The sequence below is a fragment of the Anthonomus grandis genome, chromosome 7 (genome assembly GCF_022605725.1).
Source record: "Anthonomus grandis grandis chromosome 7, icAntGran1.3, whole genome shotgun sequence".
Taxonomy (NCBI): Eukaryota; Metazoa; Arthropoda; class Insecta; order Coleoptera; family Curculionidae; genus Anthonomus; species Anthonomus grandis.
The window spans coordinates 19,032,381-19,051,897 of record NC_065552.1 but is presented as its reverse complement, the minus strand read 5'-3'; the positions used below and the strand labels follow the sequence as shown (position 1 = coordinate 19,051,897).

The following is a 19,517-nucleotide window of genomic DNA, read 5'->3' as shown; positions in this document are numbered from 1 at the left end:
GAAAATTTCTTTTGTCATTATTTTTCACATGAATCATTCAGAGAATTTATTTATAAGGTTTGCACTGCCTATTTTTTCATTTTATTTCATACTCATATCATACCACTTCCTATGTTCAGAGAGACGAGACATAGGTACAGAGACTAACAGAGCTGAGCGCCCAGAATGGATCAGAGTGAAAGTTTTTGTTATAACTTGGTTTTTTTTATTTTCTGTAGGGATTTGTCTTTAAATTAAGTTTTTTTTTTCAATATTATAGTTCCAAGTTATGTTGTTAGTATTATTGGAGACTAACAAATATGTATATATTATATATGTGATATATGCCATACTATAAGTTGTAGAATATAAGAAATATATATTAAACAAAGATAATTCATTAGCAGTGAAATTATTTTTTTTTTACAAAGATTATTATATTTTTATAAAATATTTAATTTGGGCGTAGTTATATTTTATGTATGTATTTTTTTGCTCTTTATGTCTGGGTCTGGTATGTTTTGTCTTTAAATCATTTTTAGTAATATAGATTATGTATTCTTTTAACTTGTGTAGGTTTAGTACATGAATGTTAGTACTTATGTTGTTAGTCTTGTATTATCCGAAAAGATTATCTTAATTGTCTGCTAGGTGAACTATATACTTTATAAAATGTTGCTTTTTTTTTGGGCCACAATGTTGAAAGCTAGAATCTGCACTGTAGAAGTTTGAATTTGTCGGCCTTTTATTTGCATGTATAGTTTTGTACTACACTTATAACTATTTTGTGTATTGTATTTTTGCAAATAAAAAATATTTATTATTAATATATTGTTATCCTCTATAGAATCTGTTTGTGTTAGTAAAATAGGGATATTATTAATTTAATGGTAATATCTTTACATGTATGGTAAGAAAATAACATAAAAATCTTAAAACAATATTTTTTAATCTGTTTGGGTTGGCATAGTTCAGTGCTAATAAAATAGTTTTAACATTTTTAGATTAATTTTAATTTATAGAATATCTGTTATAATGAATTATTGTATGTTATGTATATAATTTTAATGTTATTTTATGTTATATTATACATTTTTAAGTAATTATTTTTCAGGAAAATTAAATAATAAATGTATTAAAGAAAAACATTATTTTATTTCCATTTTGAAATTGGTGATGTACACTATTGTTAACTGATTATTGGAGTACATGAACTCATTTAGATAATATGTATGTGAAATAAAGCTAAAGAATTTTATTTTATCCTGATCAATATCTGATGTTAACACCTAATCAAAAAGTAGCCTTTATAATTAGGTGTTTGCTATGGATATTGCGATTAAATAATAATAACATGAGATTTCTTATTAAATGAAATTTGAAAAAATTTTCCCGCCCTAATTTGGCCACGCCTTTCTATCATTTTGATTGGTCCAATTAGTTACGTCAAACTGTCAAGTTAGTTACAATAGCTTCCGTTGCCAAGCGAGAGGACGCTAGCAGATTTGTCACAAGAATTTCGATCAGTTTGTATGCAACCACCACTTCTCTATATATTTGTGTTCTGTGTCAGTACTTTTAAGGCGTTCGGGCGGGGATGCACTGCTCTGTGGCAAATTAAGAAAAATTTTTTTGTTTCGTTTGAGTCTTTACTGCTGCCTATCCTAACAGCAAAAAATAAACTAAAAACCGACTGCAATAATGTTGTAAACATACATTTACTAAATATTGGACAGGAAATAAAAAAATTAATTCAAAATAAAACAAAAAATTAAGTTAATTTGATAATATTAAATAAAAATTAAAATAAAAAAAAATTATCTTATGCCAGGTTCAAAAGCCACCCTGTTTAGCAGTGCAGTACGTCAATCGATCATAAAACGACCTTCTCGTGTTCGACAACATTTCAATGGAGATATTATTAAATGCTTGCCTAATTTTAACACAAAGCTCTTCTAAATTATTAGCCCGTTCATTTTCGTGCCTATAAATTTGTTCTTTTAGGTATCCCCAAAGAAAAAAATCATTGGGGGCTAAATCGGGGCTTCTGGCGGGCCATTTAATAGTACCGTTTCCACTGATTATTCGATCAGGGAAGGACGTTTCGAGAAATTTATGTACCACTAATGCGTTATGAGCGGGACAACCATCCTGAAACCAAACTTGTTCTAAATTGATATTGAGCCCTCGAATAGCAGAAAGAACTTCATCCCTCAAAAGATTAAGGTATTTGTTGGCATTAAGGTTTCCATCGATAAAAAAGGGCCTATAATTGAATCACCTAAAATGCCAGGCCATACATTAACCTTTTGAGGGTATTGTGTACGTGTTGGTATGCTTACGTGCTTATTTTCCCTCGAATAACCCACTGTAATGGACGGATTATGTTTACCACAAATAGAGAAAGAGGACTCATCTGAAAACAAAATGTTACTAATAAACATTTCGTCCCGATTTGCCCTTTCCAATACTTCATGGCAAAATTCCATCCGTCTCTCATGGTCCTGTGGGAAAATTTCTTGGGTTTTTTGCAACTTGTAGCACTTGTACTTATTTAAAATTCTTCTAACCCTTAAAATTATTCAATACCCGTTTCTTTGGCAATGGTTGTACTATTGCAAGGAAAGTTAATTTCAGCAACAGCACAAACATTAACCTCTCGAAGCTCCCTTTCTTCTCTTTCTTCGCGGTCTAACAACAGGTAGTTGATCATTTGCATCAGCATTTCCTGCAATTTTGCAAGCACCCAAAGGTCTCAAACCTATGGATAATTGCAAAAATTGTGCTGCGTACGGGAATGGGCCGATTCTCGAACGTGAATGCAATTCTGCCTGATATTTCATCGACAGAACTGCCGGCATAATACTTATAAATAACTTAACATAATACTTATAAACACTTAATAATTTGCTTTTTTTTCCTCAAGAGAACACATTTTAACAAGAAAATAGCGAGCGGTTTTAAATTTAATCTTTGCTGATTAAGCAGGAAGCTAGGAATAAAAATAACGTTTAAAATGCAATCTCATATTAGCAGTGCAGTGTGGTGTGGTGGGGATATGATTTTCGATGAACGAGCGGAGAGCCGTGCGGCAGAAATATCAGTGTTGCCAAACGTATTAATTTGGAAACGGCATGTATTGTGACCTCTGTCTGTCTCACGCGGACTCCATATTTCCCCTCTCGCTTACGCGCATAGACTATTTTCTATAGGCGAGGTTTGAATGATTATATCTGTATATATTTTGTCTGATCAGGGGTTTCCACGGGAACTCATGTGTAGGCGCACATGGATGAAACTTGTATGGTGAAAATCGGAATCGTATATCAGCCATCTTGCTTGGCAAAATTGACAGGGAGCTGACAGACAGTTGTTGACATTGACTGATAGAACATCATTTGTCATTGTCATACCATTTGAGTTTGTTTTTCATTTCAATGAATGCCAGCGTGGGTTGAGTTTTCTATTTGTTTTAAGGATGTTATTTTAAATTTATGACTTTTTTTCTAAAAAGTTCTCTTGCAATATTGGGAGTAGTGTTTTAATTAGTTTGCGGCAAGCAATTCCAGGTTTCTGGTAAGAAAATCTGATTTTATTTATTACTATTATGTTTTTGTATTGTCAATCTTTAGTCTTTAATAAAATCAAATTCAGTTGATTTCAATGAAGAAGTTTCACTTTCAAGTATTTAATTTTTAACTTGATTATTATAAATACATATTACAAAATGTCTGGCCTCTCATTTTTTATTCAACAATTAAAAATTGATTGAAATTGTCCTGACCTTGATGTAAGAGTATGTATATTTTAAATGTTTCTGAGAAACAGTTATATATATTTGTCATCAGCTATATATTTGTGTTCTGTGTGTAGGCGTAGCTCCCGTAATGGTAGGGTCTCTAGGTGGTAGCATATAACTTGCCATACTTTTATTCAACTGTTTCTAAGGTACGCGGTTTTGAAAATTGCTGTTTAGTCTTTTAAATTCATAAAATTGCTTTTATGAATTTATAACAAATTATGATACATGTAAAAAAAATCAATGTAGGTATAATCATAAATAAAACTCAATGAATTAAATATTTTAATAATATAGAATCCAAAAATCTAATTACATATAGGATGTTCTATTTGAAATAATGATGGATTACTTTTCTTCTGCTGGTAGTGGACTGTATATTTTAATTTTTATTAAATGATACTGTGATTACTTATTTTACTTTTATTAAACAAATATGTGACCTGAAGGCCCAGACAGGATGGATGATGTCGATTCGCGGCACATGCAAACCTCGTCAATTAATTGTAATTATTTTGTCGAATGGCGATATTGCATAGACTTATAACCAAGGATAGACCCAGCATGTTTACATTAAATGAAATCATACACGCATATAGATATTAAGGCCATGATGCCAAGTTGAAAAGATGTTTCGCCGGAAAATGTATTATTTTTCTATTTAATTGCCAATAATCCACAAATTATCACACTATTTACTGTAACAAGTTCCCATATCAAAATTAAAATATTCGTGTCATGCAAAATTTGTTCCTCAGGTACCTAAATACCTAGAAATACAATAAAATACCAGTTTTATACGACCGCACCCAAAACAACGGAATTTCCGAAACAAACTGACCTGGTGACGAAAGTGGCAACTCATCTGTTTACGACGTAAATTCATTTTTACTATTTCATTCATTTTTCGTGTGCGCTGTTGCCTAACAGAGATCTCGAGCTTTATAGTCGTTTTTTTGTGATTATTTGATTGTTTTTAACGTTTTTTGTGTTGTTTTGGACTATTAAGACTTAATACCATGACTAAAAAGTGTCACGTGTGCCAAAGAACGAGTACTACGTCGGAAAATGTATATTTTCATAGGTAAGCAAGAATATTTACGTCAAGCATGATTTTGAGTATCAGTGGCGGCGCTACGCCACGAAATGATAGTAAACCATAGTAACCATACCATAAAATAATGTCGTTTTCATTTCATCACAATAAAGTAGTGTATTTTATAATATTATATATTGTATTTTGTGAGTTCATTCACGAAATAAAATAATATAACTTTTAGGTAGGTATAATAAAATAAATTAAGAAATTAAATAAAAAAGTTTACGGTATGTTTTGTTTTTTTATGCACAGTACATGCTAGGCAAAATAACATTATCTCATTTTATAAAATAAGGATTGGTCAACTTTTAACTTTTTATACTAAAATCAATTTGATTTGCCTCGGATTTGCATTTGCCCATAGTAAAATAAACTTTTTTTAAGTGATTGCTTTTTTCAAATTTATTTTTTGATATTTTTTCTTGAAAATAAGTTGTTTGTTTTGTTTTTTTGTTGTAATTATCCCAAACAAGTAAAGAAAATTTATCATGCTGTGCAATGTTTAGTAAGAGTAAGTAGGTATTTTATTTTCCTGCATGAACTCATAAAAATAAAAACACTTATTATTTTATTTTGTTTGCATGAAACAAATATTAGGTACCTAAATCTTTCGTTAAAAATATCTATTTTATTCTAGACTAGTAATAATGTTATTTTATTACTTACCCCCTAAAGTACTTTATAAATACTAGATTTTAATTTTTTAGATTTCCATCTGAACCTGCTGAATAAACCAATTACCAAAATCTGCACTGATTTGCTCTGAACATTTTAAGTCATCCGACTTTTTTCAGAGTCGAGATGACAAAAAATGTCTTAAGCCAGGTTCCCTTCCAAAGTTAGTGGGATCTCTTTATGATAGTTCTTCGACTAGGTAAGAATTTTGTTAATTATTTTCTGCTTATTTTAAAATATTTGCTATATTCTTTAAAAATTTTAAAAAAACTTACCTAAACTTACCAAGAAAATATTGGAATTTCAAGTCTCATGCCATTTTGAAATATACATATGGATGTATAGGTATATAGATTTGATTTTTACAATTTTCTTCTTCAAACAACCTGCATTTTACAATAATAAAAATCGATATGGGTCTATTTAATAATTGCTTAAGTAATTCTTAATGAAATTCAGTCATTACTATTTTTATTAAAAAAAATCCTATTAACAGTTATTGAAATTTGAACTATAATAATGACTAATTAAATTTCTTAGTCTTTATCTTTCCCCTCTAATCTTTATATCCTAAAAAAAAACAAAATATAAACAGGGTGTCTTAAATACCATGTTCCACATTGCTATCTTAAAAACTCTAAAAGATAGGCGATTAGGGCGGTTAAATTAGAAAAAAGTTCCCAATTTTGATGCTCATTCCAAATCCTTTTACAGTGTTTCCTATCATTTAGAAACTAATATGAATTTTGCAACAATGTAAAAGATTTGGAGTGAGCATCAAAATTGGCAACCTTTTTCTAATTTAACCGCCCTCATATATCTTTTATAGTTTCCGAGATAGCAATAGTGGCACATGGCATTTAAGACACCCTGTATAGCCTACTTTAATGGAAGAAAAAACCTTAATAGTACATATTTTTATCAATAATATGTACAATATAATTTTTATGTCACGTTTGTATATTAGTACCTATAATTGCTGTAGATTTATAAGTAAAACTTTTTCAGCTTATTATCTCAAAGTTTTAACATCAGTTTGTCACCTTGTGGATCCAAGCTTACAGAAAATGAGCCGGTCGCTCGTAATGTTACTGCGAAATGTTCACCAGATATTGATCATGAATTATCCTGCATAGCTGGCCCTTCAGAAATGATACAGAGATCATCACCTACATCTTCTAGGACAGCTACTGCCTCTGAAGCTGAATCAGAGGCCTGTACTAGTGTTTCAGCTGATCATTCCACATTACAGCCCAAGGCAGTTGACGGAGATAGCCTTCCTGAAGCTAAGGAGGCACTGGTGTTTATGGTGGTACCCATCAATGATTCTTGAAAAGTGCCTGTTGGGTATTTTTTTCTAAATGGGCTTGAATCTGCTGCTAAAGCAGACTTAGTAATTAATTGTATCAGATTAATACTGTGATGACAGTAATACTGTGAATTTATTTATGTGAATAAATTTATATATTATTTTAGAAAATCTTTGGTTTTCGTTTTTACTGCATACCCCATAACATTTTATAAGAAAAAAGAATCTCTTATAAAATGCTCATAGTGGAAAAAACAATTATTACAAAAGTATTGATCCCATGGAGAACCTTAATACCTCGAGTCTTAAAGACAATATTTTTTTTTTAAATATGTAATTAATTAATTGATTAATAAATTCATAACAATGTTACCGGCCAAAGCTGTCGGTTTTTAACAATTTTAAATAATATTTTATACCGATTTAAAAAAAATAAATGAAAATTTTCGCGTAAATTCAAGCTTCAATTTCTAAAACACTGAGCGGTAGAGACACAATTTGTTTATGCTATCTTAACACGAAAATAAACAAGCTCTTTAAATTTCAACCTGCTGCCGACCTACTTTTTTTGCAATTTTTAAAATTTCCGCTCCAAAAACAGCCCGTACGTTTCGTATGGCAATAATAATTTATTATTATTGTTATTATGATATAAAACGGGTGTGTACTTTCATTTTACCACTTTTTCGTTTATCTGCCACACGTAATAGGTATAAGTTTGTTGACAAATTTTCAAATTGTCTCAGTAATCCAAATGACATCCGGTTGTATATCATATTTACAATATTTTATCAGTTGATAAAGATATTTTATAAGAATTAAGGATTTATTAAATGTAAAGTCAATTAAAATAAATAATATATTGAAAAGAAAAAATAGTATTACAAAAAATTAACTACGCCTATGGCTGTTGAAACGAAATGACCGAAATGAAAAATCGATACATTGAGGCATGCGTGTTTCACGGCGACATCAGAGCAGCAGTCGCTGCAGCGGACGGTGCGACGTTGCCAAAGGATAGTTTATCGCTTTTCCTAAATTTCCATGACTGATCGCTACTTATTGCGATTTATGAATGAGTAGTTTGGTCTATCCTTGGTTATAAGTCTATGCGATATTGGGTCTTTCAATGGAACGACTACAACGACTGCGTCGAATGGCGACTACAGACGTTGGTCTGTAGTCGAGAGAGTTGTCTCTCGATTGATATAACTTTTAATAACTTGTTGACTTGCAGGCAGAGCGCGCGGATGACACCATTACAGTGTTGCCTAGCCCGAACATATTTTAGTGAATTTAACGCAACAAATAAGAAAGTTGATATTGACTACGACTACATGGGCACCCTGTATAAAAAATTTTGGTTTAAAAAAATGCGCAACCAAAAATATTAATCGACGTGTGCGAGTATTTTTTCGAATTTATTTTTTATTGAATTTGTTGAAGCTAGCGTCCGATCGATATCCAGCCAAAATTGAGAACGCAGCATATGTCTGTTGCCAGCGACCAATTTATAGTCCGCGCTCCCTGTTGTACTACTTTAGCGAAAGTGTTGTTCAGTATATCATAAAAAAATCACATGCAGAGTTGCCGTCCTGCTGCACCTCGACAGGCGACCAATCAGGATCTAGCAGCAAAGGACAGAGAAGGATGGTAGATGTCCTCCGGGACAAGTGATGCACCGCTGTTACGTATAGAGATATCAAAGCTTGCAAAGATTAAATCTAAACAGCGAAGATTGTTATTTACCACGTTTTTTGTTGTGTATTATAATTGCTTATAGTTTAGGAAATCAAAAATATTACTTAGTTGACGTTTACTATTAGGAGATACCGAGTGTTCAATAGTGGAGACATTAAAGTCTCCCAGGATAATCACATGTTCAGAATAGATTGCATTAACTATAGAAAAGGCTTCGAGAAAGCATTCTAATTGCACGGGGTCGATGGAAGGAGGAACGTACAGTACAAAAATATAAAGTATGAAATCATTAAATTTGACTTCTCATCCTACCAGGTCAATTTCCGGTATTTCTTGGCTGATCGCAGAGAGGTCGAGGCCTTCCGAGGAGAGGTGGTTCAGAATCCCCAGTAGAACACCTAGAACACCACCACCCCTTGATGCAGCGACAAGGTCAGTTCTTCTGTCAGAACGGTACATTACGTATAAGTTGGGAAGGATTTCACCATCAAGTATATCATTTTGGAGCCAAGTTTCAGTGATGGAGATAATATCATAGCCAGAAGTAGACGCAGCACTAAAGAAGGTATTAGTCTTGGAGCGTAGGCCGCGGGTGTTCTGGTAATAGCAAGTAACTAGATTTTTTAAGGAGTGGGAGGGGGTGGTTGCCCTTGGTTTTTTTGCCGCTATTAAGGGAATACCATTGCTATACTTGATGAAGAGATTATCCTCACCACGGTCCCTGCGCAGCCTTAGTTCTTCCTTGACTTTATTAAGGCTCTCCAACTGAGCTGGGGTAAGATCAGACTCAATGTATATCTTTCTTCCTGAGAACTTACTCCTGTTCTTCAGTAGAAATCCGACATCCCGATGGTTCACCAGTATGATATTAACTGGTCTGCAGCCATTACACTTGGGTTGTTTTTTTGGATCTTCAGACGACTCGGACTTTAGGTTAAAAAGCATTAAATTGCAGTTACGTTCTTGCCTCTCCATAATTTCCTGCAACACAACATTACTAGCCTTGGCGTTTGATTGAGTAAGTGGTGGTTGTTGAGACTTGCCAGTGGAACCCGATGGGATCCTAGTTCCTGAGGTTTCAAGTTCATCCAGTACAACAGGCAGTTTAGATATTTCAGTCTTCAGCACTCCAACATCCCTTTCAAGTACTCCTACACGATCGATCAGTCCCAGCAGCTGATTGACGCTGCCTAAGCATTCTTTACAGTAGAAGGGCATAGATCTCTTGCTTAACACCACTGCCCTAATTTCAGTAGCACTTAAATCACTGAAGCGTTAACAGACCATGCTTCTACAATGGTCGCAAGGATAACCAAAAACCTCCCCATTTCTTTTAGGTTCTCTGCAAGTAACTGCAGTGTTGTACTTAGTACAAGAGCCAGACTTTGCGATATCGGTACCCTCACCCAGCTCTACTCACACCACTAAGGCAAGTGGAAAACGCGGCTTGATCATGGGAGGAAAAACTGTATCGACATTGCAGCTTAACGCTACTTAAGGTTTAATGCACACAGAAAAATAAAAATTATGTGGTTAGATGCACTCTTGATAAATGACACTGGTTTCTTTATATTATGAAAAACCGGCAAGCCATTCGTTAATAAAAATCGGCGTATATTATCAGTTGTTCTGCATTACCAGAGCCACAAACACTTCCAGGGCTTCACACATACTTGGACACAATATCCCCAAAAAACAAATGTATTCGTGGGAATTATCGGACACCATATCATTGGACCCTTTTTTATGGACTATAACCTAACAGCTGAAACCTATTTGGACTTCCGCTTTGGAAGAAGCTGTTCAGGAAGATCAAATGATCTGGTACCAAATGGATGGTTGCCCGGCCCATAATGCCCGTATGGTTAGAGAGTGCTTGGAAAATGATTTTAACGGCAATATTATTGGTCCACATTACGGGATACTTTGGCAAGCCAGGTCACCTGATCTTTCACCGAATGACTTCTCTTTTTGGGGTCATTTAAAAAGTGTCATTTATAAAAGTTTAAAATTTGAGAATCTAAACCAGTTACAAAACGCTATTTCGTTAGAATGTAATAAAATTTCCTAATATCAACTTAGTAACGTTAGAAATGAATTTTATGATAGGTTAGAATATTGTTTAACTGTTTCTCTATTATTTTTAAAAAAGTTAAAAAACTTAGTATAATATTAAGAGTTCTGTTCTCTCTTTTTTCGGATCTATTTTCGATCTTCTGAGTTAAACATTTACAATTATTTATTGCAATGTCTTTGGTCTCGAATGTACTAACAATAGGTTTAATGGTTGAAATGAACCAGATAGGCTTGATGAGAAAATAAATTGAAAATATTTCAGATATTGCTTTGCTATTGGTTTAAGTTCATCGTTATATTAAATAAAAGTTTAGATAGAAAAGTAATGTTAACGTGTCTTACTTTGAATGTATGGTTGTGAGATTGATAATACGAAAAAAAAACATTTCTTGTATTCGGCTATACATCAAATTTGAACAAAGCCTTATAAGAAATTGTTTGCTGGTGGCTGGTTTTACCTGAATCAAAAATTTGGTAATTTTGCAATTACATTTAATTGAATAATTTAAGATTCGCTTATTAAAATTTTTTGAAACTTTGCACGAGGGTTTGCCAGATTGATCTCTTCAAAAAGTTATGTGACATTTTTTCTGTAAAATGTACAGGGAAGCCAATAATTGACCCCCTTAAAATTTACATTTCCTATGTTCCGCTCGGCGACGCACCACCCGGTATACTATGTATGTAAGTGATATATATGTTTATACTAAAATAAGATGTTTTCATTTTCAAAGAGTTTATTTTGTTTTGGAGAGAGAATATATTGTTTCTATGGATAATACTCTGTCATAAAATTTTTAATTAGTTTTTAAAATCTGTTTAATTTTTATTTAGTAAACATAAACAAGTACCTACATATTAAACAAGGATAATTCATCCTCTATTGAATGTTGAATGTTTGTGTTATTAAAATAGGGATTTTGATTGACCTATGTAATGTCTTTAGATGTATGATAAGGAAATAGAATAAAAATCTTCACAACCTTTTCTAATCTATTTAAAATTAGGGTAGTTCAGTGCTATCAAAATACTGTTAAACATTTTCAGATTAATTCTAATTTTATTTTATTTTTAATTATATATATTTTTAAGTAATTATTTTATAGAAAAATTAAAAAATAAATTTATTAAAGAAAAACATTGTTTTATTTCCATTTTGTAATTGGTGTTATGTAGTACACTATTGTTAATTGATTATTGCAGTAAATTAATTCATTTAGATATGTAAAATGAAGTTGAAGAGCTTTATTTTTATTCTGATCAATATCTGATGCTAACACCTAATCAAAAAGGCCCTTTTCTCTATAAGTAATCTTTTTGATTATTATGTTTGCTTTAGATATTATATAAGATTGTCAAATTAAATGACACTTCCCGCCTTAATTTGGCCACGCCTTTCTACCATTTAGTAGGTATAGTATTCGTTAGGTCGCGAAACTATTTGCCAGTAAATAGAAATTTTGAAACATATTTACCATTTTTTTCTATACCTCTTCCCTGTCCATTCCAGTTGAGTTCTTTAAAACATTTACCTGTAGAGCTTTCCTTTTTTTATAAATTTGTTTCACGTATTGGCTAGCTTATTTGTGTTTTATTATCTAAACTATAAAGCATATACTTTTTAGTTACATCATTTTATGTCGTTCATTCACCATTTGATCATTTTCATTGACATTGTTTTTAGACCATATTTTAAATTAAAACAAATGTGCCAGGGATTAGAATTATTGAAATGGGTATAATTCAAACCAAAGGGTTTCAATAATCTTTGTTTTTAATTTCAAAAATTTTAATGAAGAACATTGGAATGAAGTATTAGGATTCGTAAGAAACAAGTTTATGAGAACAATAAAACTCATATTTTAGAAGTGTATGCATCGATCCCTGTAAGCTAATTTAAACTTACCTTATTAAAACGTAAATTTAACGAAATTCTCAAGCAAGTACAAGAAAAATATCAGAACTAATGCCTGAAACTATCTTAAATTCTTAACTAAATGTTTATTCTATTTTCTATTCCATTTTTGTAAACATATCCTCCTAAAAACAATTGCTTTGTTTCCCTACAATGGGGAATTACATGCAATACAATTTTCCCTAAAATTGGCACCACTGAAATTCAGTCAGTGACCAACATCGAAAGGACACAATCACGCAAAATGGCGGCCACCTAGTAGTGGTCATTTATTATTCAATGGATTGGCAGTTCTCACTTTAAATCTAACCGCGTATTTTTTTTTTTTAAAGAAGTTTATTTACTCAGGCCGTCACCCTTACAACGTCCGAGTTCGTATAAAAGAAGTTGCCTATCTATAGTTATCCCTTATCTATGGCTGGGAGTGTGTGCTCGCTTGCGTCACCGCGCTAATTCCGCAATACCGTTGATATTCGCGGCGTGCCCATAGCGTTAAAATAAATTGAAAAAAAGCGCTTTCAAATTCACAGTGCAGCGTGCAGTAAAATGAGGCAAGTCGATATTGTTATTCTGTAAAAAATAAAAACAGCAAATACCAATTAAACGACAGGAGGCGGCCATTATTTTCAACAATGCGTAATCTACAATTATCTAACCTGTATATTAGTAAGACCACTCTTCCGGTACATTCTACGTGTGTCGCGAGATGTGCTCGCCGCTAAGTCCATCTTGACTTGTTGACTATATTAAAGTCAACACAAATCATAAATTTTGCATCTGGTTGTCGCTGATATAAAATTATTAAGACTTTATTTTTCTCTTGTAGCAAGTGAAATAGAAATACTCAAATACCTGCATACAATAATATATTAACTCTATAAACAACTTCTTTTGTCTTAGAGATACAGCTTATACGTGAGATTTTTTACGAGTCCTTTTTGTGCTTATAATTTATTAGCACTATAAAATATACAGTGACTACGCCTAAAGTACCGCATAAATTCGATAAAAATTAGAGACATGATTTTTGAGAAAACGCTCGGACCCGTCGATTTTTATTTTAAGTTGCGCATTATTTCACATAAATTTTTGTATACAGGGTGGAACGAAAAAAAAGATATGACGTCATCAGTCTTCATTTTTTTAAATGGAATGCTATATTTTTTATTACATTTATAAAATATAGGCGAAATTCCAAGCAAGTTTCGTATATAGTTGGTGGAAGCGGTGTAGTTTCGTGGTGCAGTGGCGTAAAAAAAAGCAAATTATTCCTTTTATAGTAGAGGGTTGCCGTGGGTTCTAACCTAACTTATAAATGTGTCTTAAGCCTCACCACACAAGCTAGGGACGGGGATACGTATCGAGATCAGCGAATGCGCGATTACCAGTTCCAGTAGTGTAGAGTATCATTTAATGCAAACCCCTGTTGAAATCATAAAAGGTAATTTTTTTGGTTAGATTAAAAAGTCATCATGCCCGGACAAAAAAAATCAAGCAGGTGCAGAGGAAGGTGCAAATACATCTGGACAGTTTCAAGGCCCCCAAGTGGTTAATGTTACAACTCCCGTTAGTGTAAGCCCGCCAGACAAATTTCCTTTTTCTACTCCAGGTGCATGGTCCAGATCCAGGACATCTTGGAGGAAAAGGTTTGAAAGATACATGTCAATATCCGAACAACTAAGTAAACCAGAAGAGAAGAAAATTAACATTTTGGTGTAAATAATGGGAGAAGAATCAGAGGAAATTATGTTACAGTTTCTAAGGCAGCCAGAATCTTATCTGAAAGCATTAGAGTGTTTTGAAAAATCTTTCATTCCTAGTAGAAATATAATTTTTGAAAGATTTAAATTTAATTCTACAGTTCAAAAACCAGGTGGGTCAATAAAATCCTTTATAACAAATTTGCATTCACTAGCTGAACATTGCAACTATGGCACTCTAAAAGAAGAACTTATCCGAGATAGAATTGTAGTTGGGATGCTGGATTCTAAGACTTCTGAGCGTCTGCAGCTAAAAGAACACTTGGATTTAAAAGAGTGCATTCTGATGGCTAAGCAAGCAGAATTACAAGCATCCCAGTCAAGGGAATTATCTAGTCGTAGTAGAAGAAGTAGAGACAAAAGTGGGTTCTGTGGTCTACGACCCCACTCTAGGAATCAATGCCCAGCGGCAAAATCTACATGTAGGAAGTGCCAAAAGCCAGGACATTGGGCAATAGTATGCAGGAGTACAAATAAGGTCAGACTTATCCAAACTAATAATAATGTAAATCAAGAGTTAGATTTAGAACAACTTGAGTTAGAGTACAATTCTGTAAATAATTTGGGGGATTATAAAGAGGTCAATTCTTTTTTGGGGTCAATTCAGATACACCACATACACACTAAAGAATCGGTAGCTTTAATTTTTGGTCTCTATGATTAACAAAAATATAGAATTTTTAATTGATTCGGGTGCTAACATTACATGTGTACCATCTCATTTATTTAAACAGTTTAAAAATAATTTAAAATTTTCTGATAAAGTTATTACCTGTCCGTCTGGAATTAAACTAAATGTTTTAGGTCATTATGAGTGAGATTGAGTTTTCAGCATCAGCACTTCCATACAGACATTTACATTATAGATAAATTGACCAAACCTATACTTGCTAGAACAGCTATAATAAAATTAAATTTATTTTCTTACATAAATCTGTTAAAGACGAGAAGGTTTCCAGGAATCTTTAAGGATGTTGGTACCTTCAAAACTGAAATGCGCATTAAACTTACAGACGGTATATTCAGCCATATGTACAGTCTGTGCCTTGTGTTCTATCCATTCCATTATTAAATCCTCTAAAAAAAGAGCTAAAAAGACTTCAACAGCTTGGTATAATTAAAGCTATAGAGTTCAAGGGTTAGTCCTATTGTAGTGGTTCAAAAAAATTCTAAAATCAGACTGTGTTGATTATACTTAATTGAACAAAGCAGTTCAACGCTCAAACTTCCCAATAGGAAAAGTAGAAACTATTCTGGCACAATTAAAAGGATGTAAGTATTTTACTAAATTAGATACTAATTCGGGTTTTCATGAAATAAAATTTTGCCAATTTTTATTACTCCATTTGGGAGGTACTTCTTTAAAAGAGTTCCTTTCGGAATTAATTGTGCTCCAGAATATTTTTCCATACTATTAAATAAAATATTGTCAGGCGTAAAAGGGGTCATAAGTCATATCGATGATATACTAATTCATGCTTCAACCTTGGAAGAACATAACAAAATTTTAGAGGAAGTGTTAAAACGTATCAAGGCGGAGGGACTAACCTTAAATGAGCAAAAATGTGTTTTTGCAACACAGTCTTTAACATGTTTAGGTCATCAAATTTCAAGCAAAGGTGTCACAGTAGATTCAGATCGAATCATCGCGATTAAAAATTTTCCTGAGCCTAAAAATAGAAAAGAGGTTTTACAGTTTTTAGGTATGATTAATTTTTCTTGTAGATTTATTCCCAATCGGTCACAAATCCTAGAACCACTGACATTTTTATTAAAAAAAAATATACAATTTGTTTGGGATGCGGCCCAAATCCAATCTTTTGAAAAAATTAAAACATTGTTGCAAAATAGCCCAACTTTGGCGTATTTTCATCCGACTAAATCTATACTGATTTCGGCGGATGCTTCTTCTTATGGTTTAGGTGCATGTCTAATTCAATCTCAGGATCGGCAAAATGAGATTGTCGCCTATGTTTCGCGCCTACTCTGTTACTGAGCGAAGATATGCGCAAACTGAGCGAGAACCGCTCGCACTCGCCTAGGCGGCTAATAAGTTTTCGGAATATGTCACAGGAATACCTATTTTGTTTCAAACCGATCATCGACCATTAATTCAGGTTCTTTAAACTAAACCAATTAACGAATTAACACCTCGCTTACAACGTTTTAGAATTCGCTTGATGAGGTACAATTATAAAATTTATTACTCGCCGGGTAAGGATTTAGACGTTGACGTTATTGAAAATCAAAGAGTTTTTTCAGATAGAAAAATTCTTTGAACGATAATCTTTTGCAATATTATCCTTATAGGGATGAAATTTTATTTTCAGAAGGCTTTTTATTACGAAATCCGAGAATTATTATTCCTCCGTCTTTACAATTAAAACGCTTAAATTTTATTCATCAAGGTCACATGGGGGTAGTTAAATGCCGACAGAGAGCTAAATCTTCTGTTTGGTGGATTGGGCTTTCTACTCAAATAGAAAATTTGGTTAGGAATTGCTCTCAGTGTGTTGAAAATAGAATAAATATTAAAGAACCGTTTTTAAAAGATTTATTTCCAAATCGTCTCTGGCAGAAAATTGCGTTGGCTTTATTTAAATGCTATTCATGGTACTTAATAGTTACCCACTATTATTCGAGATTCTTTGAAATTTTTAGATTGACAAAAATTACTGAATCCGTTATAATTGAAAAGTTGAAAGAATTATTTTCTATAAGATATGGTATCAGTGAGACCATACAGTCTGATAACGGTCCTCAATTCCAGACAGAATTTAAAAAATTTGCTCGTGAATATGATTTTTGTCATATAACTAATAGCCCTTACTTTGCACAACCAAATGGTTGTCTCAATGCTGCTATTAAGATAGCAAAAAATTTAATTAAAAAAAATAAAGACATTCATTTGGCTCTGTTGTCTTATCGCTCTACCCCTCTTGAATGTGGATTTTCTCCAAGTTAGTTATTATACGGTAGAAAATTGCGAACACCACTACCGGTGTTGCCAAGCCTGTTTAATGAAAAGGTAAATACTGACCACAATTCTATTTCTAAAAAGGGTATTGCGAAGGACAAGATAGCTCAACAGTTTAATAAAAGACACCGGACTCGAAACTTACCTGCTTTTGCAGTTGGAGACTATGTCTGGGTAATAGATTTACGTACGTATGGGAAAGTTATTAAGTTATTGGGCGAACCTCGTTCATATTTTATAGAGACTAATAATTGAGGTGTGTATCATCGAAATAGGTTTCATTTAATTCTTGCACCTTACTATACTGAACCCATATATGTGGGAGTACATGGGCAACTCTCACTAACCATAATAATTAGGATCAATGTCAAATTAGTAATAGGTCTGTGCATTCAGATAACAGTGAACTACAAACAAGTATAGAAGTGAAGAATTCAGATTCTGACTTGAATCTAAATTCTAATAGTGGTGATAAAAGTTTTTGTAGTGAAACCTTGAATGAGACGCAGTTTCCAAATTCCTCTTTTAATAGACCTTCTTACATTCCCCCTAGTGTTTCCCCACCCTGAGCTAAAAGACTTGTAAAAAAACCGGCGTACCTTGAAAGGGGAGATGTTCTGTTAGTTAGTTTAATATTTTTATTACCTAGTTGGAATTTGGTTTTATTCATATGTTTACTTAGTATTAGATTTAGTTATTAGACGTGGCAACGTTGGATCGGCTGTAAATGACGGGCAGTGACAGAGCCAACATGGTGTGTCAACCTGCCTTGATTTCACTCTTCAATAAATGGTATAATTTAAAAAGTAGAAACGAGTTACAGCGACCAAAGTAGCTTTCATTTCAAGAACCCAATGATCAAACACTAAAGGTAGTTTATTCTTGAATCGAAAAATACCAAACCCCATTAAAACGTACATCTATGAGATATCGCATTTCTCACCCTGAGCAAAATATACTCCTTATAGCCAAACAATCTATTACCTCCTAAAAATTAAAAAGGTCGCTCAACCAACAACCAAGATATTGGCTTGTATCCATCTTAAATAAGTCACCCTGTGCAAGTAAAAATAAATAGTACATATTACTGCCATATTCTGAAATTTACGTTACTAAGAAACATAATAAAAATAATTAATATATTAAATACTTCTAGAATGCCTTTTCCACAATATGACTAATCCTTCCATATCACTGGTTGCCAGCAGAGATTCGTCATAATTAAAGCTGATGCTGAGTACGGCACTCGAATGACCTTGCAACGTGTTTACCACAGCCTTATTACCAATTTTCTCTACGTCGACAAAGTAGACGGATCCATCTTCACTGCCAGTCACTGCAATATTAAAAGAATGTCTTAATTCTATTCTATCGATAATGTCTCTGCTTTTTTATGCAATAGCGGGATACAGGTGTATAATACTTGGGTGTCCAGCTTGAAATGATCATGGGGATGTTGGAAACCGTTTAAGATACGGGGTGGACCAAATGAGGAAAAAGATGCGCAATCAAGTACCTATAAATCTGTTGTCATCTACTTCTTTGAAATGGGAATAGCAACCAATATACAGGAAAAAAAGAAAAAAGTGGGTTTTATTAAATACTTTATATTTTGTTTATTATAAAAGATACAATAACAACATTTTCAGGACAAGAAATGAGTTTGAATTTGAAAATAAATTAGGTCCACTAGTCAATATTGAATGAGGCCAAAGTCAACTTTTGTTTTTCTTATGGGCGCCATGTTGAATTTTTACATTTTCAAATTCCCCTTTAGAAATGCTCTTTAACCATGTATAATATGTTTACGTTCGGTCAAGATAAATAATTAGAATTAACAAAAGATTTCATGATGTTATAAATGTTGGAAGTTTGGACATAAAGCTGCAGTGTGTCGCCGAGGAGATGTTGTGTGCCCATTGTGTAACCGAAGCCATAAAAGTGATGAATGCAAGTCAGAACATAAGGAATGTACAAACTGTAAATATGCATATGAAGTTTTAAAAATCAAAGATATCAAATTTGATCATACCGTGTTTGACAAACAGTGTTTATCCTACCAAAAGGCCATAGAAAGACAAAAATCAAAAACGCATTATTAGCAATTAAGCAATAAAAATGTTAACATTCAAAAAATATAAGATATTTTAATTTTACACGTTAATATACAAGGTCTTACAACACACTTTGATGAATTCTGTCAATTTATGGAAGACAAAAACCCTAT

The 19,517-nt window shown here is 32.8% G+C and overlaps 1 protein-coding gene and 2 long non-coding RNA genes across 6 annotated transcripts in view; 1 reads left to right on the top strand and 2 right to left on the bottom strand.

Moving 5' to 3' along the window:
* Positions 1-19,517, bottom strand: part of LOC126738233 (WD repeat-containing protein 13-like) — a 129,497-nt gene that overhangs the window by 50,735 nt on the left and 59,245 nt on the right. For 3 of the 4 annotated variants that reach the window (XM_050443472.1, XM_050443468.1, XM_050443469.1), the window contains 2 exons: positions 18,441-18,626; positions 13,403-18,387 (listed from right to left, as the gene is read on the bottom strand). In XM_050443472.1, coding sequence (XP_050299429.1) covers positions 18,278-18,387; positions 18,441-18,626 — 296 coding nt within the window. In that variant the 3' untranslated portion in view covers positions 13,403-18,277. Of the gene's footprint in view, positions 1-13,402; positions 18,388-18,440; positions 18,627-19,517 lie in introns of those variants that run through there. The other variant, XM_050443470.1, reaches the window with a different exon arrangement.
* Positions 3,490-4,758, bottom strand: LOC126738239 (uncharacterized). The gene is made up of 2 exons (XR_007661268.1): positions 4,620-4,758; positions 3,490-4,548 (listed from the first exon to the last, which is right to left on the bottom strand). It is a non-coding gene; the product is annotated as an uncharacterized LOC126738239 (long non-coding RNA).
* Positions 4,726-7,032, top strand: LOC126738237 (uncharacterized). Its single transcript, XR_007661266.1, has 3 exons — positions 4,726-4,862; positions 5,585-5,751; positions 6,561-7,032. It is a non-coding gene; the product is annotated as an uncharacterized LOC126738237 (long non-coding RNA).